Genomic DNA, 18,445 nt, shown 5'->3' with positions numbered 1-18,445 from the left:
TAAAAAGTTAAAGGAACTGGCTGGGGGCTGCCCCAATGCTTCCTGCGACGGAGACAGGCACCCACGCACCACCATGCCCAAGCAGGCAGCACCTCCCCACACCAACCCTGCCTGGCATCACCCCCTTGGGACAAAACAACCACCCGCTCTGCCTAGAGCACCCCAACCCTTCCCCAGGCAGGGAGAGGACTCATCCCCCCCTCCCTCCCTCCCTCCATCCCGCTGAAGGCAACTCCTGCCCAAAACAGCCCAAATTGCGCCCCCCTCCCCGTGTTCACAAAGACCACAGTACCATCGATGACAGAATTTTATTAGTGGACACCTCCACCTGCAAACCGAAGCGTTTGACGGGCTAATGCTAATCCTCGCACTCCCCACGTAGGATCCGCTCCCGGCGCCATAGGCGCTGGATCTGAGAGCGGATCCTACGTGGGGAGCGCGAGTCCGTGCTCAGCGGCCAGACGGGACCCCCAGGAGCCTCTGGTTCCCCCACCCCCCACCCTGCCTCCATCCCACCTTGGCCTCTGCAGGGAGCACGGCCCCACACATAAATACGGACAGACAAGATAACAAAAATAGCATTAAGAGTATTCACAAATGAATTAAAAACTACTCGGATATGTACAGCAGAGCGCGGGCGGTATGTACACAGACAAGCCCGCGTGGACAGCTGGGTCTGCCGGTGGTGGTCTCCAAAGGACGGGGGGTTATTTTTTGAAGCTAATTTCAGCCCAAAGCCCGGAGGTCCCGTGCCCCGGTGGTAGCAAGAGCAGCGCGGGGGTCACGAGGGGGAGGGAAAGCCAGGCACCTCTGCTACTGCACACACCCGTCACAGCCACGCCACGGGGCCAGGGACCTGCCTGTGCTCTGGGGACCAGCAGCAACCAGGGCAGGGCAGGAGAGGACAGCAGCTCCCACTGTCCCCAAAGAGGCTTCCCAGCAGCAGGGACGGCTCTCAGCCTCCCTGGGCTCGCTCACCCCATGGATGGGCTGTGGTGATGCTGCTGCCAGGGCTCTGCCTTCCCCTGCTGTCACCCCGGTGAAGGGCAGGAGCATCGCTCCCCACTACCCCTTCCACCCCCCAGCTCTCTATTCCTGCACTTGCTGGATGCCACGGCCCCAGCGCTCTGCAGAGCCCCTTTGTGCCAGGGCAGGGGCCAGGGAAAGCACTCTCCTCGCATCGCCTTCCTCCTTCCTTTGACAGCCTTGGGGAGGAGCAGGCATGGGGAGGGACACGTTGCCCCACAGCAATCTACATTCAGAGGGAGGAGGAGGAAGAGGAGGAGGATAGCTTCCAACCAGGCGCAGCCCTCAGCCTGACACACCATCCTCGCTCTCATCCCAGCAGCTGATGTCCGGAGAGAAACGGGCCCAGAGGAGGACATGAGGACAGAGCTCCTCGCTCCCAGCCTCTGTCTCTTCCTCCTGGCTCCCCACCACCACGGGGATGCGCTCTGCCCAGAGGAAGCAGGGATGGGATAGGGATGCTGCAGGAAAGCTCCGTCCGGTTCTGCAGCCTGACCCTTCCCAGGGCCTGAGCATGCTGGACGGGCACGGAGCCTCAACCCTTGCTCTGGCTGGGGAACCTTATATTAGTGACACATCTACACACACGCACGCACTCACACATGCAAAAATAAGTTTGTTTATTCCCTTCAAAGTGATCTAGAGGACCCTGCAGGGCTGGGACACCTTCTAGCCAGTACTCCCCCCAGCTGCCTGGATCCCCCCAGTGCTGGGAGCTTTTGGCTGAAGTGCTGCATTGGTCTCAGCACCTTTAAAACACAACGGAACGGTAAGTAAGAGGGGCTACAATAAAAGGAGCTGGCGGCATGAGGGAGAAAGTTCCGTGGAGCAGGGCGCTCGCCCGGGAGGCGGAGGGGCTGCCCCCCGCGCCGGTGACGGTGCTCGGGAGCGGAGTGTAGTGGATGTGGCGGTGAAGGCGCAGCCATCCTGGCAATGGGGGGACTCGGCGGCGGGTCACTTGCGGCTCAGCAGGGATCCCAGCAGAAGCACTCCTGCCACTGTCGCCCCAGTCAGAAGCCATTTGTTGAAGGTCTCCTGGCCCTTCCTCACCTCGGCAGCAGCATCGTTCCCGTAGAGGTCCACAAACCGCTCCTGTGGGAAGAGAGGACCAGTGAGCAAAGGGGTGGGAGCACAGCACAGAGACCATCTCTGCTGCTTTCTGGGGCTCATTCCTCCCCTGCGGGAAGGGGCAGGGAGGCTGCAGGGCTCCTGCTGGCAGGAAAGTGGGGTGGGGACCAGGCGGATGACAGACGCCTTGTGCTTCCTCACTCTGAATCATGCACAGAGGGCGATGGGGGAAGCACAGGACCAGTCATGAGAGAAGTGGATGCCAGAAAGGATTTGCAAGGAGAATACAACACGGGCAGGGAAGGAGATGCATCACGTGCTCTAGGCTCTCTAAAATTAGCATCGAAGTGTGATAGAAATCATTGCAGCAGGAAAATGCTGGGCTTTATTCCACGGCCAAGGCCTGGGGGGGCAGAAGCAGGGTTGGTGCCCATGGTTGCAGCAGGAGCCCACACTGCGCATCGCCCCACCGCTTTTGTGTCTAAAGCGGAGACTCCCACCTCCTTCTCCCCACTGCTACATCCCAGCAAGACAAGCACTCCCACGTCCGGGCCATCCCAGGTTACTCTGCAGCATGATCCGGATTTCACGAATCCCTGTGGCGAAGGCAGACACTTTGGGTCATGAAATTCTTGCCTTCCCCCTGGCTTCGGGAGAACAGGCCAAGCACGAGGCCCAGCCAGGAATGCAGTCACTCCGGCCCAGCTCGTCCGAGCCAGCCGCCTCCAGTCCTTCACCTACAGCAAGAGCAGGGCAGATTTCAACAGAGCCACTAAACAGCAAACGGCCACAGCCCCTCTCCCTCCAAGGGAGGTATGTGATGGGGCTGGGGACAGATGGCTGTGGCCTGGACTAGGGGAGATGGAGGGCAGAGAGAAAGGAGACCACCAGAGCTGAACTGCTCCTCAGAACAAGCTCCCAGAGAGCACATCTGCCCCCTGGGCCCATGGCACGACACCACCCCTCCTGCGTCCCAGGCATCCAGGGACCTCGGACCACCGTGAGGATAACTGCTCTAGTCCCTGGACCACATGCACCACAGGGAAGGAGGGGTCCATGGGCAGGTTACATGAAGCAGAGACCTTTATGCCCCAGAAGCTCCCAGGTTTATCAGGGCCAAGCAGGAGCACGGGGGCTAGAGGGAGCTGGAGCTTCAAGCTCTGGGCTCGCCAAGCAGCTCAGAGAATGGGACGGCCTGGTGTCAGCAGGGACTCGATGCTGTCGCACCTCAAGCCCATCTTCCCGGCAAGGTCCCCTGTTCCCTGATAAGTGAATGCAGTTCCAGTAAACCGGCTGCTCTGGGAAAGCAGAGATAAGCCAGGCTGACGCTGTGCTTGTGTCACGCCTTACCATGGCCTCCCCAGAGGCAGGGGCAGCATCCCTGCCTGCCTGGGTCTGGCAGCTCTGCCTGCAAGCTGCCTCCCATGCCTGCCCACAGGCTGTGATGAGCCTCAACTGCTGCCATCGGACCTGCGGGGGTTTTGGTGCTCGGATCATGGCTGGGATTGAGAGGGTCTTTAGGCAGGTGCCTCTCCATCACACACGGAAACATGGTGCCAGTCCCCTGGCTCCCCCAAAACAGCCCCATCGTGGTCACACCTTGCAAGGTATCTCCTCACCTTGCCACACACGATCAAGCTCACACACAGCTTTTCAGAGCAAGGCGTGCAACAGACATGCACGCTCGCTCCCAAGGAGCTGGGCTGTGTCCCTCTTCCTGGCCACAGGCCTCCCCGCCATGGGGGCTCAGGTACTTGAACAACCACCCAGGTGAGCTGTGGACCTCAGCAACCACCTCTGCCCCACCAAAGCTCTTCTCTGCCTTCCACCAAACACTGTCTCCAGCATCTCACAGCCCCCCCGGCTGCCTGTCACACCCCCTCGACCATGAGGAGGTATCAGCAGACGTAGGGGCAGGGTGCTGAGACAACAGGGACTTTGCTAACTCACCCTGGGATATGTCACTGCTGCTGCCTCATTCAAAGTCCTCTTCAAGGATGTGACAACCATCCCCATGACTCCCGCCACCTACACAGAGTGGCAGAAGGCAGCTTGCTTCCCACCGGGCCTGCCAGCTGGCACGGGCTCTGCGGAGGTGTTGTATTGCATTGCCCCACAGAAGTGGGCAGGACGGCGGCTCATACGCAGGTGCCATCCAGGGCAGGAGGTGAGGGCTGCTGCCTGCTGCCAGTCCCTCTACACAGCCGCCTGCCCAGGGTGACAGCCACGGAAGCAGTGGAAACATCCTGCAGTGATGTGCCGCAGGAGAGAGATGGGAGGATAGCCTGAACCCAAGGAGGGGATATTTTTAATTACGGCACAGGAAATCTCTCTGCTGATAGGCAGTGACAAGCAGAGGAGTGGTGACAGAGCTCAGCAAGCAGTGAGCAGGCTGGCACGGATGGAGGGCACAAGGGAACTGGGGCAGAAGGCATGAGCATGTCCACAAAAACCAGTTGCGGAGTGCTTCCACCACCCCTACAACATCCCTCTGTACCAGGGCCCTCGTCCCCGGGGAAGGCCCTTCCCTTCGAAGCATATTCCAGCTGTGTACCCACAGCACCCGATGCCGCAGGAGCGCTCAGCAGGAGCAAGGAAGCTATGCCCCTCCTGATGTATTCCCCAGAAAAAGCCACTTTGCTCCCGGATTCAGTAATGCCTGTCCCACAGAGCCCCATGCGTCTCTTGCAGGCTCCTCCTGACCCACGGGAGGGGATGTCCCCACCATCCCCAGGAAAGCCTGCAGAGGTGGAAGGGGCTGCACAGTCATCTGGTGGGGCCCGCACCAGGAGAGGGCCCCCACAACCAGGGCAGGGAGCCGGGGAGGGCTGGCAGCCGAGCCTCCCCGCTGCCTTCTTGATGGTATGTGCTGCCAAGCTTGGGGAAAGGCAGTTCCAAGAAGCGTGTTTTGAAGCCCTTACTTCTAAGAAAAGGAAGTGTTTGCTGAACAAGAGATAAATGGCATACGGTGAACCAAGAGCTATCGGGTGCTACAGACGGAGAAGAGCACGACAAGAGCCCCGTGTGGGCAGGGAGGGGACACGAGCCCCTCTCCTTCCCCCAGGAAAGGAGCAGCAGCTGCTGGAGATGCAGCTGGGGGCTGCAGGAGGCTCGGGAGGAGAGCGCTTTGCCCTGCCTCAGGGAAACCAGCCCCAGGAGCTGCGATAGCTTAGCCCCTGCACAACTGCGATCCCAGATGTGTCCCCTGGGAATGGCAATCCCAGACCAGGGGGAGTGGGAAAGCAGGCAGAAGCGTCCTCCCGCCCTGTCCTGGAGGCAGGCTGAAGGTTATTAGGGAAAGCCAGCTTGCTCGGTTCCCACACCGCCCTGGGCCTCGGCTGCTCTGCACCTGAAGCCCAGCACTCCCAGTACCGATTCTGACCTCTCTGGCCTAGTGTTTGGGATCTCAGGCTTGCCCAGACTCGTCCAGATATTTCTGGCCTCCCCCAGTCACCTTTATCTGAGAGGAAATATTTGGAATTCCTGAGTAGCTCACAAGGACTATGGTAGCAACAGCACGTCAGTGTCTCAGCTGCCCTCTCTGCGTGCCCGTGGGCCTCTTCCACCCCAGAGAGGACACGCTGTTCCACCACGGAACACCCGTCACATCCCCTTCCCCACCCCAGGCAAGACACGTCTGAAAGAAGGATGCTCTGGGGCAGGCGATGAGGAAGCAGTGAGAGGTTATGCCTACGCAAAAGCAATCCTCCGGCTTTGCCTCTCCTCCCCCAGTGCTGGGGAAGGACACAACATTTTCTTGCTGGAGCCTAAACCAGCACTTGCTGGAGGGGACTTCCCTCCAGCTGCACGTGCTGCTTGCAGCAGACAGAGGACCTGGAGATCCAGACTCCACCGGTGCCCACCTCCCCACAAGGCAGGGAGGTTCTGCAGTGCCAAAGGCTCTCGAGACACCTGCAGTGCCCCAAACTGCAACCCAGGATGCAGCAGCCATTTAAACACTGCCCTGTGTTGATATCACTGCACTGTGATGATACACAACACTGCAGTAGAGAGAAAAGAGGAGCAGGTCTGAGCCAAAGTGCTCTGTCTCGGGTGGGAGAGCAGATTAATCAAGCACAAGGTCTGGCTGACAAAGCATTGACATCCTACCCTGGAAACGGGAAGGGGAAGACCCAAAGTTTCAGCCTCAAGCTGGCACCCACCCCCAGGGGTTCAGCTAGTTTCATTCACCAGCACTGCTCAAGCAGCTCCTCCGGCTGAGCGGGAGGGAAAACAGTTGCCGTTCAGGGCAAGCAGAGCAGGTTCCTCTTTCAAGATAAGCTCCAACATGGGTGGAATGAAGATTCAGTAAGCGACACCGAACCATGAGGGCAGGTGAAGGAAGCAGATGTGGGCAATGAACCCCCATCTGGTCCCTTGTGAGCCAGGGGTAGAGTGGGAAGGGGAGGGTGCTGACTGTTGAGGAGGGCAGAGTTTGGGTGCTCAAAGCTTTCTCTGCGCAGGGAGGTGAAGGGTACGGAGGCATTGAGACACCAGTTCAAAGCTCTGAAAACCAGCAGAGAAGAGACAGGCTTTACCCAGACTATTCATGGCGAACCAGTGGCACTTGGTCCAACTTTGACAGGGAGACACTGCCTCCAGCAGGAGCTACACCCCTGACACCCAGCCAGCCTGTCTTCGAGACAGACACCCCCAGTAACCAGCTCTGCACACACAAAAGCCTTTCCCACCGAGGGATCTTAACGTGTTTTATCAAAAATTAGTTGGTTCTCCAAAATCTCCTGTGGGATAAGTCAGCATTGTTCCCAGACAGATCAGCAGAGGTGCGGAGAGGTCAAATGCTTTGCCTAGAGTTGCATACAAGCCAGCAGCATGAGCCACAGCATCTGACTCCCAGTCCATGCATTCTTGTCACGAGGCAATGTTTCACTTGAAAACAAGGCTGTTTCTGTTATACCTTCGCCGTAACTACAGCTGTGTTACTGCTAAGAGGTCTAACACCAATCACCGGCCAGGAGTGGAGTCATCTGGATGACCAGACCTTTGTTAATGAGATGCTGGGAACACTTTTGTGCTGAGCAGTGAGACACGCATGGAAAAAGAAAGGCAGCAGCTCAGCGCAGACCTCAACAAAGCCCTGTATCGACAGCAACCTGCTCCCAGAGCCCCTTCGGGCTGCCAGCTCACCGCATGGGACTGGCATATGTGAACCTGGAGGTGAAGCACAGGGGGGAAAAAGGCAGCCGAGAGCTTTCAAAAAAAAAAAAAGCAAAAAAAACCCCTACCTATTCCCAAAGGCTGCCACTAGGATCCCGTAAACACAGCTCGGCCAGTCCCTACACACTATGAAAGTGGAAGAGACATCCTGGAGGTCCTCCCTCTGCCCTGCACCCCCAGACACTGCATCCATGTGTGGCCCTGACCACCCCCAGCCCTGTCTGAAGCCCAGGCCCAAAATGAGGGCAGCGGGGACACCGAGCATGCCTGTGCCAGTCACACAGCACTGCCTGCAGCATTTGGACTGGAGGTCAACGTGACCCCTGGACTTCAGAGCATACTAAGGAAACATGTCATCCAAGGCAGAGGTCTCGGAGCTTCTCCACATCCCCAGCTTTACCCCTCTGGTCCTGGCTCAGCACCCTGGGCAAGCTTGGGATGGGGTGGGGAAGGGACTCTGGGGACATGGGGAGGGGAGGGGGCTCTGGGGACAGCACACTCGCAGGTGCAAATGCTCCAGAGACCCAGCTCTAACTGTTATGCAAATGATGACCTCCAGGGAAGCAGCTGCTGATCTCCATGACAATGGCAGGGAATGCCACCCCTCCTGCTGCCTCTCCAGTCTCTCCTGGGCTGGGAGAGGGCACTGGGGTGCTGCAGGCGCTGGGGTGCTGCCCCTGCCCAAGCTCCAGGGCTCTCCATGCAGAGAAACCTGCGACCCCGAGGGATGCAGCCATAAACTCAAAAGGGTTAATTAAGCACATCGACACCTCCCTCTCCTCCCAACCGAGCTCACCACACACCAAGCGTTGGGCTGCAGCGGATGGGGGAGGCTGCCCCTGGGGCCTCAGCCCAAAGCCCAACAAACCTGCAGGGGTTCAGCCTAGCGAGGGCCAGAGCCGGCTCTTTTCTAACCAGAAACAAACCCTCACTAGCACATTCCAGCCCTAATCCTCGCTGCGGCAGCCTCCTGTCAAACTGGTTTCATCACCAGCTCCAGGAAACCTGCAATAACCCCACACCATTCAGCACAATTTCAGCATTTTCCAAATACATGAAAGGGGTTACGGTGACAGCTGTAACCCCCCATCCCTGCCCCGGGAGACTGCTGCGCACAGCACGAGATGGAGAGCAGGGAATTGCGCTCTCTGTTCCAGAAATCTGCTGAAACATTCATGTGTATTAAAGCAGGAGATGGTGCGAATGACTAATCTACTTGCATCCATCTTTCATCAGTGTTTCTCCCAGAACTAACCAGGCTGAGGGCTCCCGAAGGTGCTGAAGCCCCGGCCGGCATCGGGGCACGCTCGGCAGCAGAACGGCTGGCAGGCGACAAGGCTCCGGTACAAAGGCACAGCGAAGAACACATTGGCTGAGCCGGATCCACTCAAGAGATTAGCACCTGCTGGGAATGGGATTGTTTTCCAAAGGGCATTAAGTGGAATAGTCGGAGGAAAGACGGTCTCTCTGATGCTTCTCCCCACCGGACAGATGGTGTCTGAGCCCCGGCAGGCAGAGCAGCCTGCCTGCCTGCCTTTGTGCGAGGGGCGCGCTCGGGGGGCAGAGGAAGACTCCTGCTTTAATTTCACGGTTATCTGCTTCCTGCGGTGCTGGGGAGCCCAAGCACCGTGCCCAGCTCGCTGCATTGGACGAGCACCTCGGCAGGGTCCCCCGCACCCGCGGAACAAAGCTCAATTTTCACCTTGTCATTGCTTTTCCCAGACGTCACAGCTCCTGTGCAATCGTGCCCTTGTGTAACTATGGGGAAACCTGTACCGAGGAGACGTGCCGTGCTCACGTGTGCCTGGCTGCAGAGCCACGTTCCCTCCTATCCAGGGGCCGAGTTACGCGATGCAGATGGGTCTCCCTGGCCCTCAACTGCACCACAAGCCTTACCCCAAAACCCCCACTGCAGGGAGCAGCAGCATTGCCAGAGCCCGGGGAAGCAAGGTTGGGTGCAGGGATGGCCCCCATGGGAGACAGATCCCAGGGAAGGGCCGCCTGGTTCTCCCGTCTCGAGCCATTTGTCCTCCAGCATCCCGGAGGAGCGCTGGCCAAGCCTCACCACTTCCCACTTCAGTCCCAGCACCTCACGAGGCTGCTGTAATTCTTACATGCCACTTGAATGAAAAAGGGGAAAGGGTGGAGGTGCAGGAAGAGGAGGAAGATGTGCTCATTCTGTTTTCACTTCCTGTTAGTCCACATGAAATCTCAAATGATTCAGGCCACGAAGTCCCTTTTAGCAAAATCCTTGCTGACTTGAGGGCAGGAAGCAGAGTAGGCAGCTGATGCAGCAAATGTGGGAGAGAGCGGTGCAGCATAAGAAAGAGACTGTGCTCTGCCCTGGGCTCCTCCATACGTGTTGTTGCATGAAATAATCACTGGCTGGTGCACTGGAAGCTTCTAAATGAGGTCAGTTGCTCTAATAAAAGATATTAGCTCTCCAGCAAGTTTAATACACTGGTGAGCCATACCATTACAGGATGGAAGCACTTGCAACACTGCTATGATGGCTGATTTACAGGTAGCAACACCTCATTTTCTCCATACATAAGTCATGTCACCCAGACACTACCCAGGGCCATATACACACCCAGCTCCCAGATCCCAGCCCAAACCCTGAGCCAGCTCGCCACGAGTTACATGGAGTAATGTCACGTACTGCTGCCAGCCATGCTCCCTGCACCACGCTCATGAGACCATCTCAGCCTCACTGACAGTAAAAAACAGAGATGTGCAAATGGGACTAGCATCATTTGGAGAATTAATGAAGTGATGCAGACAGCTGTCCCGCTCCACCTGAGCGTGGCGTTAGCTGCATTCAAACCAAACCACCTCTGTGCCAGCCTAGGCCTTTTCTCTGAGCTTCCCAAAGAGCCCTTCACCCTCCAGCGGAGAATAAAACCCTTCCACGCTCCTTCAGGAAGCGGCCAGCTCCAGCAGCTCCCTCCCCTCAGGCACACAGTCCTACCCCCAACAGACAGGTCCCTACACAGCTCTGCCTGTCGACCCCTCACACACCTCCTGCCACGGGCAGCTCCTGCTCAAAGCCCTGCCTGCTGCCAAGTTGTCACGTTTTGGAGTATTTGATTTCAGTCGTAAGAACACCTGGCTGGCAGCAGTACAGGCAGGGAGAACTTGCCTTCTCTTTGTTCTTGGCCAGGCGGAGCACGGAGCAGAAGACACCTGCCTGGGTTTCCCCCTGAGCTCAGGACCGGGGTTGCAAGCTGGGGAGCTCTGGGTCCATCCTAGATCAGGAGCAGGGGCAGAAAGGCTGAGCCCAGCTCTGCTCCCACTGGAGGCTCCTCATCTCCAGGGCTCATCTCCCCAAGCAGGATACCGATGCCAGAAGCTAGCTACTAATTGGATCTACTTAAATCAGAAGCTATGTCTGCAGACACAGCTGAAACACAAGCTTGAGCAGGAAGGACGATAATGCAATAAATTCAAGCAGCTCTCCCCAAGGGAATCGCACAGACCCCTGAAACTTCCCTCTTCGCAGAGGCAGCCTATTACCCTTCCTTGGGCAACGCTGCGTAAATGCAGGGGCAAACAGTGGTTCAGAGAGTAACCAGCCCAAAACCTGCTGAAACGCCATGCTCACCCAGCTCCCTGCTCCCAGTAGCAGAGAGAAGGCAGACCAGTTACAGCACAATATTTGAATACTCCCAGTGGCCACAGGAGCCTCTCTGGTTAATGCTCCGAATCCCGCTCCTCCCTCCCTCGCTACCCCGGAGGCAGGCAGCAGCGCTGAGTGCACTGGGTTTCCCATTAAAGAGATCCTGAGAGACAGCATTGGGCTGGTACACGTGAGCACGTGTCCGAGAGAAGACACGGGCGGCTGGAGAGATGCTGGCTGCACGGAGGAGCTGCAGCGGGCGTTCCTGCCTGCAGGCAGTCCTTCCCAGCACTGCTCAGCCCTCGGATTCTTTTTCTTTTTTTGCTAACTAAATTAAACATGAGGATAAAATAAGCAAAATACCTAAAAATAAAAAATAAAACGAGCATTTCTACAGCACAACTAGGTCACAGCTCCCCAGCATGCGAGTTGTGGCAGCCATGGCTCAGCCCCTCAAGCCTCCCGGGTTCAAAACTGACATCTCTCTTAAAAGGCTGCCTCCCGAAACCCACACCTGCTCCCCGGTAAGCCCAGCTGGAGCCATCTGCTAACGGCTCTGCCTCCCGCAGCCCTCTGCTCCCTTGCTCCACCGGGCTGTTCTGCTTCTGTGGCAAAGAGTAACCCTTCTCCCCACCTGAAGGTGGAGAGGGGCAGCCCACACCCTGAAGCTGCCCCAGTGCAGCCAGCAAAGCCATCACATCCCCCTCCACGGGCACACTGTGCGGAAAGCTCTCACACACCTCTAGAAAGCATGTCCCCTAACTTAAGCCCTTGGCATCCCAAGGACAATTAAGAGATGGACTTCAGAGAGATCTTGCACCAAACACCCCTCTGCACGTACTTTCAAGTGGGCAGCAGGGAGGAGGAACGGTTTCCTTGTCCAAGGCCAGGGCAGCAAACCAAGGAGTGCCCTGGCACCGAGGGACACCGCTTCCCTTTCATGCCTCCATTATCTGTGTTAATCTTTAGTTGCTCAGAACAATAGCGTTTAAGGGTAACATCCCTCTCGGGAGGGTGGAGGAGGAGAGTGTCGCTGCTTTCCTGCCACGCAAAGGCAGAGCCACCCCTCAGAGCATACCTTCGCACTGAATCAGCCAGCAGGTAGGTCAACATCCCGACTGCTACCGGGGTCATCAGAAGGGAGAGGGCAGCCACCCTCAGCCCTTTTCTGCTCCCACGGCAGAAGTCACCATTAATCCCTGGCCTCTTGGTTCAGCAGGTCTGCAACACTTCTACAACCGATATCCATCCTTTCCCTTCCCCCCGCTCCTCCTGGGAATACTCTGGCTTTACAGCTAGTGGGGAAAGAGCTGCTACAGAAATACTCCTTGTAACGTCAAGATGGGACTGTGCTTACAGCCATCAGCAGCTTGGTAAAAATCAAAGGAGAGAAGCTTAAGCAAAGGCCTCGAAGCACGATACCACCATTTAGCCTGCACCCGGTGCGGGTCGCAGGCATATCACTGCTCCCCGGGGTAAACCATGTACATAAACCATACAGAAGCTCCATGGAAATCAGGTGTGGCACCCCAAACATGTACAGAAAGCTGCAGCTTCCACCTGGGGGAAAAAAGAGCACGCTGCTCCCTCCCACCTTGTCTGCTGTGGTGTGACACCCCATTGCTGCTGAAATGAGGAGAGACCCCGGGCAGTGCTCGGGGGAACCCAACTCCAGTTTCAGACAGGAGCAGAATGATCAGGAAGACTGATATTACTGAGAGCAGCTGGGAACACAGAGCAGCAAGAAACAGTTTGCTAATTATTTCACAGGTCTTTTTTTAAATGACACTCCATTCTTTGGATTAAAGAACCTCAGAGTGCTTTATGAATCTGAGTTCCCAGTGGCTCCCCTGGGAGGGAAGGAAACGCTATCGCTTTTGCTGAAAGACCACGAGGTTAAGTGGGCTGCTCTGAGCCACAGCCAGTGATGGGCAGGAGCTTTGCCTTCCAGGCGCCTGCTCTAATCACAGATCTAAGGAACGTAATCAAACTGCACCACACACGGAGAGACAGCAAGGAAAACAGGCAGGGCCCCAAAGAAGGAGAACCAAGTAAATGGGGCGAAGAGCAGAGCTCTGAAAACTCGCCTTTGCATCGTTCTCAGTCTAGTGGCAGGGAGGGTGGTGCGGGCCGGGCAGGAAGCTGCAGTGGAAGTCATTCCAATGGCATTTCCTGGAGAGCACTGCAGAAAAGCCTCCCAGGTCGTAGGCAGGACGAGAAGCTGCCAGGGATCTGCATACTGAGCCCAGATCTCCAGCCGCCAGCGAGGATACAGCTACCTGGGATGGCTGCGCCAGGCAGGACAGCCTGAGCCAAGACCCTGCAGACAGTGACGCTCAGGCAGGCGGTTCCCACAGCCAGAGAGGAACACCCCGTACTGTGAAGGGACACAAGGGACCCAGCTAGCAGGGGAAGAGTATTTTTTTCATCCCAAGCAGGTGATGACAATGGGGGCATCGTCTCAGCTGCAAGGGATCCAGACTGTAAAATAATTACGGAGGACAAAGTGGAAAGCGATAGCCCAGCTAAGTTTTGCAGACCACTGGTTGGGATTCATCTCTAAGACAGCAAAGCGCAGCCTTGGCTATCCACAGTCACCTCCTACAGCCATCTCTGCTGCATGTTGGCCAGCAAGTGAAACTGATGGCTGTGATCTCAAATGGGATTAGCAGTGCCGGGGGCATCCCCAAAACTCAATTTGTTAACACTCAAAACAGCAGAGCTTTGGGAAGCAGCACTTACCCCAGAGGGAGCTGCATTCCCCATATGGTGCAATGCGCAGGTGTGCCCCTTCCACATGCGCCGTGCACACCTAGCAAGGTGCTCCTCTCTGAGTCTCAGGGCACAACAGCAGCAGAATTCAAACTCGCACTTATCTTACGCTGCCCAAAAAGCTCAGACTGACAAAGCAGGAAGATCCTGGGGCACCCATGATCAGCTAGATAACGTGGTGGTTGCAGGGAAGGCTTGTGCGGGTTACCTGGGCAATGGCACAGGGCCAAAAATAATTTCTGAAGAGCTGACAATCGAAGGCTTGCCCTCAACCTGAAACCATTGAGAAGGCTGCAGCAAGAGCACAGGACGAAATCCCAGCTGCACTCTGTCATATGACACAGGCTGAGTCATTTCCTATCATTCAAGAAAAAAAATTAAAAAGGTAGAAAACGAGTTTGCTATATTGACATCTTCTAAGGGTTTTCCCCAACCAGAACCGCAAGCTTCTAGTCCACCGCAGAGCTACACAACGCATACGTTCCGGCACACCGAGCCCTGGGTGGCCAGGGCAAGCCAAGAGCCTAGGATGCACAGAGCCAACACGGGAAGTGGTCCATCCTCCTTCAGCCTAGCCCAGCTTGTTGGGATTCAGATGTCACAGACTGGTGACAAAGATGCTGTTTGCTTTCAGTCCTGGCCTGGCACAGACCCTTCATGCTGGTCCTTATCACACACCCTGCAAACAGGAAATCTCTTGCCTTTATGTCCACAGATCTACCTCCAAGCCCATGCAGAACACCCTCTTTAAACTTCACTCTGAACGTAGATTTAACCTTGAAAGAAAAGCTGTCATCCACTGAAGGGTCGTAGCCAGGCAGGAACTACTGCTCGCTTTCCTTTCTCAAACAGATTAAACACGGTCAGTACCCCTCTGCCTGCCAGGCTCTCTCCCACACATTCTGCGCTTCCCCCTCCTATGTTCCCACTCATCAGATTTCTCCCCCCACGATTCCTGATCCCCACTGGGATCACTGTTTGAACTTCACAGCTAGTGGAATCTGGCCCTGGCCAAAGCAACTGCCTCAGGAAAGCCTCCTCTGGTTTTGATGGCTCACCAAGGCAGCAGCTCTCTTCTGGCTTGTTATTAAATACCCCCTTTGGGTTGTTCTTGTTTGTTTTCTCAGTGCCAGATTGCGGAGAGGAGGGCAAACCAATGCAGGGCCAGTAAACATGACAAAATACACCCATGCTAATGCTATGTAGCGAGATTTGTCATTTCCCCCTCACCTCAAAAAATGGTTTCTCAAGAAAACTGCTAGAGGCCAGCACACAGCAGCCTTAAGAGGGTGCCCTAAAGGCAACCTGCATCCTGCAGCCATCCTATGCTTGCCTTTCTTCCACTGGTGAGAAATGAAACACAGCTTCCTACGCAACCAGGCCGTGCACTACCTGTGATGGAGCCCCACTCCTTCCCTCTTTCAGAGGGGCTTTCCAGGAAGAAAAGTGCTGCAGCGCTCCAAAACACAAACCACCTGGTCCCTGCCAAGCAGGCCTGCCAGAACTTGCATCTCTCTCACCAGGACCTGCCTGCTGCACCTCTCAAGAGAGCTTTGTTTGCATGGGACAGGCTCTAACAGCTCAGATGCACCGAACAGGCTCCCTGTGCAAACAGGGTGGCAGGAGAGGGACTGCTCTGTCACAGCAAGTGCAGGGTGGCACTCCCTTCTTGCAGGGAGAGCTGGCAGCAGGCCAGCAGTTTTCTCCCTGCAGCTGGAGTCGCATGAGAGCGAAGCAGAGCATCTCCACGCACGCCCCACGCGTGAGGCACTCAGGAGCTCTGATGGCCCCTGTGCTGCTGCTGCACCGCGCCATCCCTATGCTTGGAACAGCACGGCTGTCCCCTAAGAAGGGACACGGTGAAACCTGAGTTCGCAGAAAAGCTACTGCTGAGATGTCAAACAAGCACTGAGTTGGGGTTTGCAACAGGCTTGCAGCAGCCACGCTGCCCAGCCTGGTTTTTTGGTGGCTGGTGGGGTGGATCCCCCCCACTATGGCCTTTACCACCCTGACTTGCTCCCCTTCAGCTACCGGCACAGCCCAGGCAGCAGCGCAGCCTGAGCAGTGAAGTTAGAAGCCCCGTTCAAGGTTAGAAGAAGAGAGCAAGGCTGTTCTCCTGGGTGGGAAACACAGCTAACGGTGATCTTCAAAGCAAGAGCTGGTGGGCGGGTCAGATAGAGAAGAGTCCTAACCCTTCCGCAATCTGTTGAACAAATATTTGCTCCAAACAATGAATTTACAGACAGACACAAAAAAACTGAAGAGTCTTAACCGTGGTGGTTGGGGGTGGGGAACAGAGGGAGGAGGTATTTCATTCCCTGCAAGCAGGGACCAGTGATTTTCCACCAGTGATTTAATCTAAATCCCCCAGAGAGTTCATTTACAAAAAATCAGATTGCATTATCGCCTAGGTCTCCAGGATACAGCCCAATCCGTCACTAACAGCAACAGCCACACTAGCTTGGAAACCTCAATTTGATCACTCAATTCCAAGACTAATCTGTGGCTTTAAAAGCCAAAGCCAGAGGGAGGGGGAAGGAACTCAGCATTTGGCCAGGGTTATCTGCAGGATGAGAGAGCTAATGGGCCAGATACAGCCTGATGAAATGGCCAGCAGATCCTGGGTTATTAATCGAAACCAAGCTCCTCTGCCTGAGCAGCCCCACCCAGGCAGTGCCCCTGGGCGGCCGCATTCCTGGAATTCCTGCACCCTGTGTGAACCTGCTCCCTCCTCTCCCTGGGTGCACCCACTTTCCCTCTCCGGGACCCTGGCATTGCCGACCAGGCACGAGGAGCTGGGGAGCTCTGCGGCGCTCCTGTGCCCCTCCTCTGTCTGGAGGGTACAGAGCAAAATGCTGGGCTCAAAGAGTCCTGCCCCCTCCTCGAGATACAGGGGCCTGCTGATGGACCGTGAGATAAACTAGGCTGAAAGGCCTTAACTCACCAGCAAGGCAATTCCCCAACGTTTAGTTTAGATGCTAACGCCTGACAGCATGAACTCTTTTCAGTGGGCACCAGTAAAGGTTACACCAGCAGGGAATCACTAAGATGCAGAAGCAAAAAGAAAACTCAGACATCTGTAGGTCGTATACCTCCCGCTGGCAGTCCCAGGCAGCACCGCACAGCCGGACCCGGCATTTCAAGAATGCTTCCTGAAGAAATGCTTATTCATGTTAATACCTCACCATTGAAAGCTTACAGGGTTTGCTGCTGGGGCAGCTGGGAGTATTGCTCCCTGCCAAGCAAGAAGCAGCTGCAGGCTTAGTGACTTGCCAGAGCAGAGGTTGCACCCACCTCAGCCCTGGCTCCCACCGCACCAGCTCAGACAGGCCCAGGAGTGTGCCCACCCACCAGGGTCTGCTGTGGGATTCACTTCACCGTGAAGCACGGCAGAAGGCAAAATCCAGTCTCCAGAATGAAGAAGTAGCTGTTACCCCAGCAGACCACAGGCCAGCCCGCCAGAGCACTTCGCGCTCTAAGAGGAGGAAGCTCCACTCCCTGCTGTTAAATGACACCAGGAACATGCCTGAGAGCAAGGGCTCCCGCTTGAAGAACAAGCTTGGATGATATTAGATTTCCAAAGGCTCTTGGAAAACAGGTCTTTTATATAACGTCCAGGGAGATGGAGAAGAAACAGGGATGGAAAAGGACATGACTGAGCATAAACTGTGTCATCGCTGTGGACTGACCGTCTTGGGGCAGAGCATTAAGAGCACAGAGGGAAAGGCCACATCCCCCTTTATCTCCCTACAAGGTCTAGAACATGCACTAGCAAAAACATTGCAGGGAGCCGCGCTCCAGTTTGACCAGCACTGCTGCTGGCTTGGAGCGAGGGAGGACGCAGGCAGCCATCCCCACCGAGGAGAGGAGTTCTTACCCATCCGCCATTCTCCTGGATCCAGGGATCTAGGTGGTCGGTCAAGTATGTTGTCATCCAAGATACAATGCGTCCCACCAATACCCGCATCTCCTTGTCAACGCTCTCCACACACAAGGCTCCTCCGAAGGAGAAGAAAGCCACAATGCGACCCCAGTTCACTCCATCGCGGAAGAGTTCATTCACTACCTGCTCAAAGCTCTGATACGCCGTGCCAGGGGTGATGTGGAGCTGGGAAGTGAGGTCGCTGAAAGCGCGCCGGTACCTCAACTCAAATTCATCCCCCGCCTCTCTCAGCGCCTGCCTCACATCGGCTGCTTGAACAATTTCATGGACTTCGAGGCTGCTCCGGTGCATGGTGGCTCCGTTCACTACGTGGCTGGTGGGTGGGTGCCAGGAAGGGCTCCCATTGAGGACGCCGTCCATCTCAGCATCCTCTGCTGCAAAGTCAGTCCTGTTCTCATCCTCCTCCTCCAGCTGACTCCAGCTGTATCCCTTCTGCGAGAGCTTGTAGGAAACAAAGTCAATCACTAACTCCCGGTTACTGCTGGACATTTTCACACCTGGGACGCCCTCAATGAGTCCATGGTCCAGAGCACAAGCAGATCAGCACTTAGCAGGTCCCGACTCCACTCTTCTTCTTCACAACCGATGGAAACATCTGACCTTTGCACAGACAAACACCAGGAGAGAGGCAAAGAAACGGTTAACGCTACAGCTTTTAGATGCACCCATGCCATTAACACCGATAGCTTAGATAGCTTATCGTCACACTGAGATCATCCCACAGCTTTATGCCGAGACTCAGGGTCACCGGATTGAAGCCGAATGGAGAACCGTCTGCAACAACCCCCCTCCCGGGAAACAAACCTCGAGCCCCAGGGGACCCCGCCGGCTCGCTCCGA

General features: G+C 56.1%; 1 protein-coding gene across 2 annotated transcripts; it reads right to left on the bottom strand.

The window, feature by feature from the left end:
* Positions 1–1,464: 1,464 nt before the first annotated feature.
* On the bottom strand, positions 1,465–18,255 carry BCL2L1 (BCL2-like 1). Of its 2 annotated transcripts, none has more exons than XM_009893399.1 (2): positions 17,541–18,255; positions 1,465–2,118 (listed from the first exon to the last, which is right to left on the bottom strand). In XM_009893399.1, exons 1-2 carry the CDS (start codon positions 18,093–18,095, stop codon positions 1,981–1,983), a joined length of 693 nt encoding a protein of 230 aa, XP_009891701.1. In that variant the 5' UTR covers positions 18,096–18,255; the 3' UTR covers positions 1,465–1,980. The 2 variants fall into 2 exon arrangements, with proteins under 2 accessions (XP_009891701.1, XP_009891702.1); XM_009893400.1 differs by having other exon boundaries at positions 1,981–2,118; positions 17,730–18,201.
* Between the last annotated feature and the right edge of the window lie 190 nt (positions 18,256–18,445).

The sequence above is a fragment of the Charadrius vociferus genome, unplaced genomic scaffold (assembly GCF_000708025.1).
Source record: "Charadrius vociferus isolate BGI_N301 unplaced genomic scaffold, ASM70802v2 scaffold259, whole genome shotgun sequence".
Taxonomy (NCBI): Eukaryota; Metazoa; Chordata; class Aves; order Charadriiformes; family Charadriidae; genus Charadrius; species Charadrius vociferus.
Note: the sequence above shows the minus strand (reverse complement) of the source record. Positions and strands in the feature narration are given on the sequence as shown.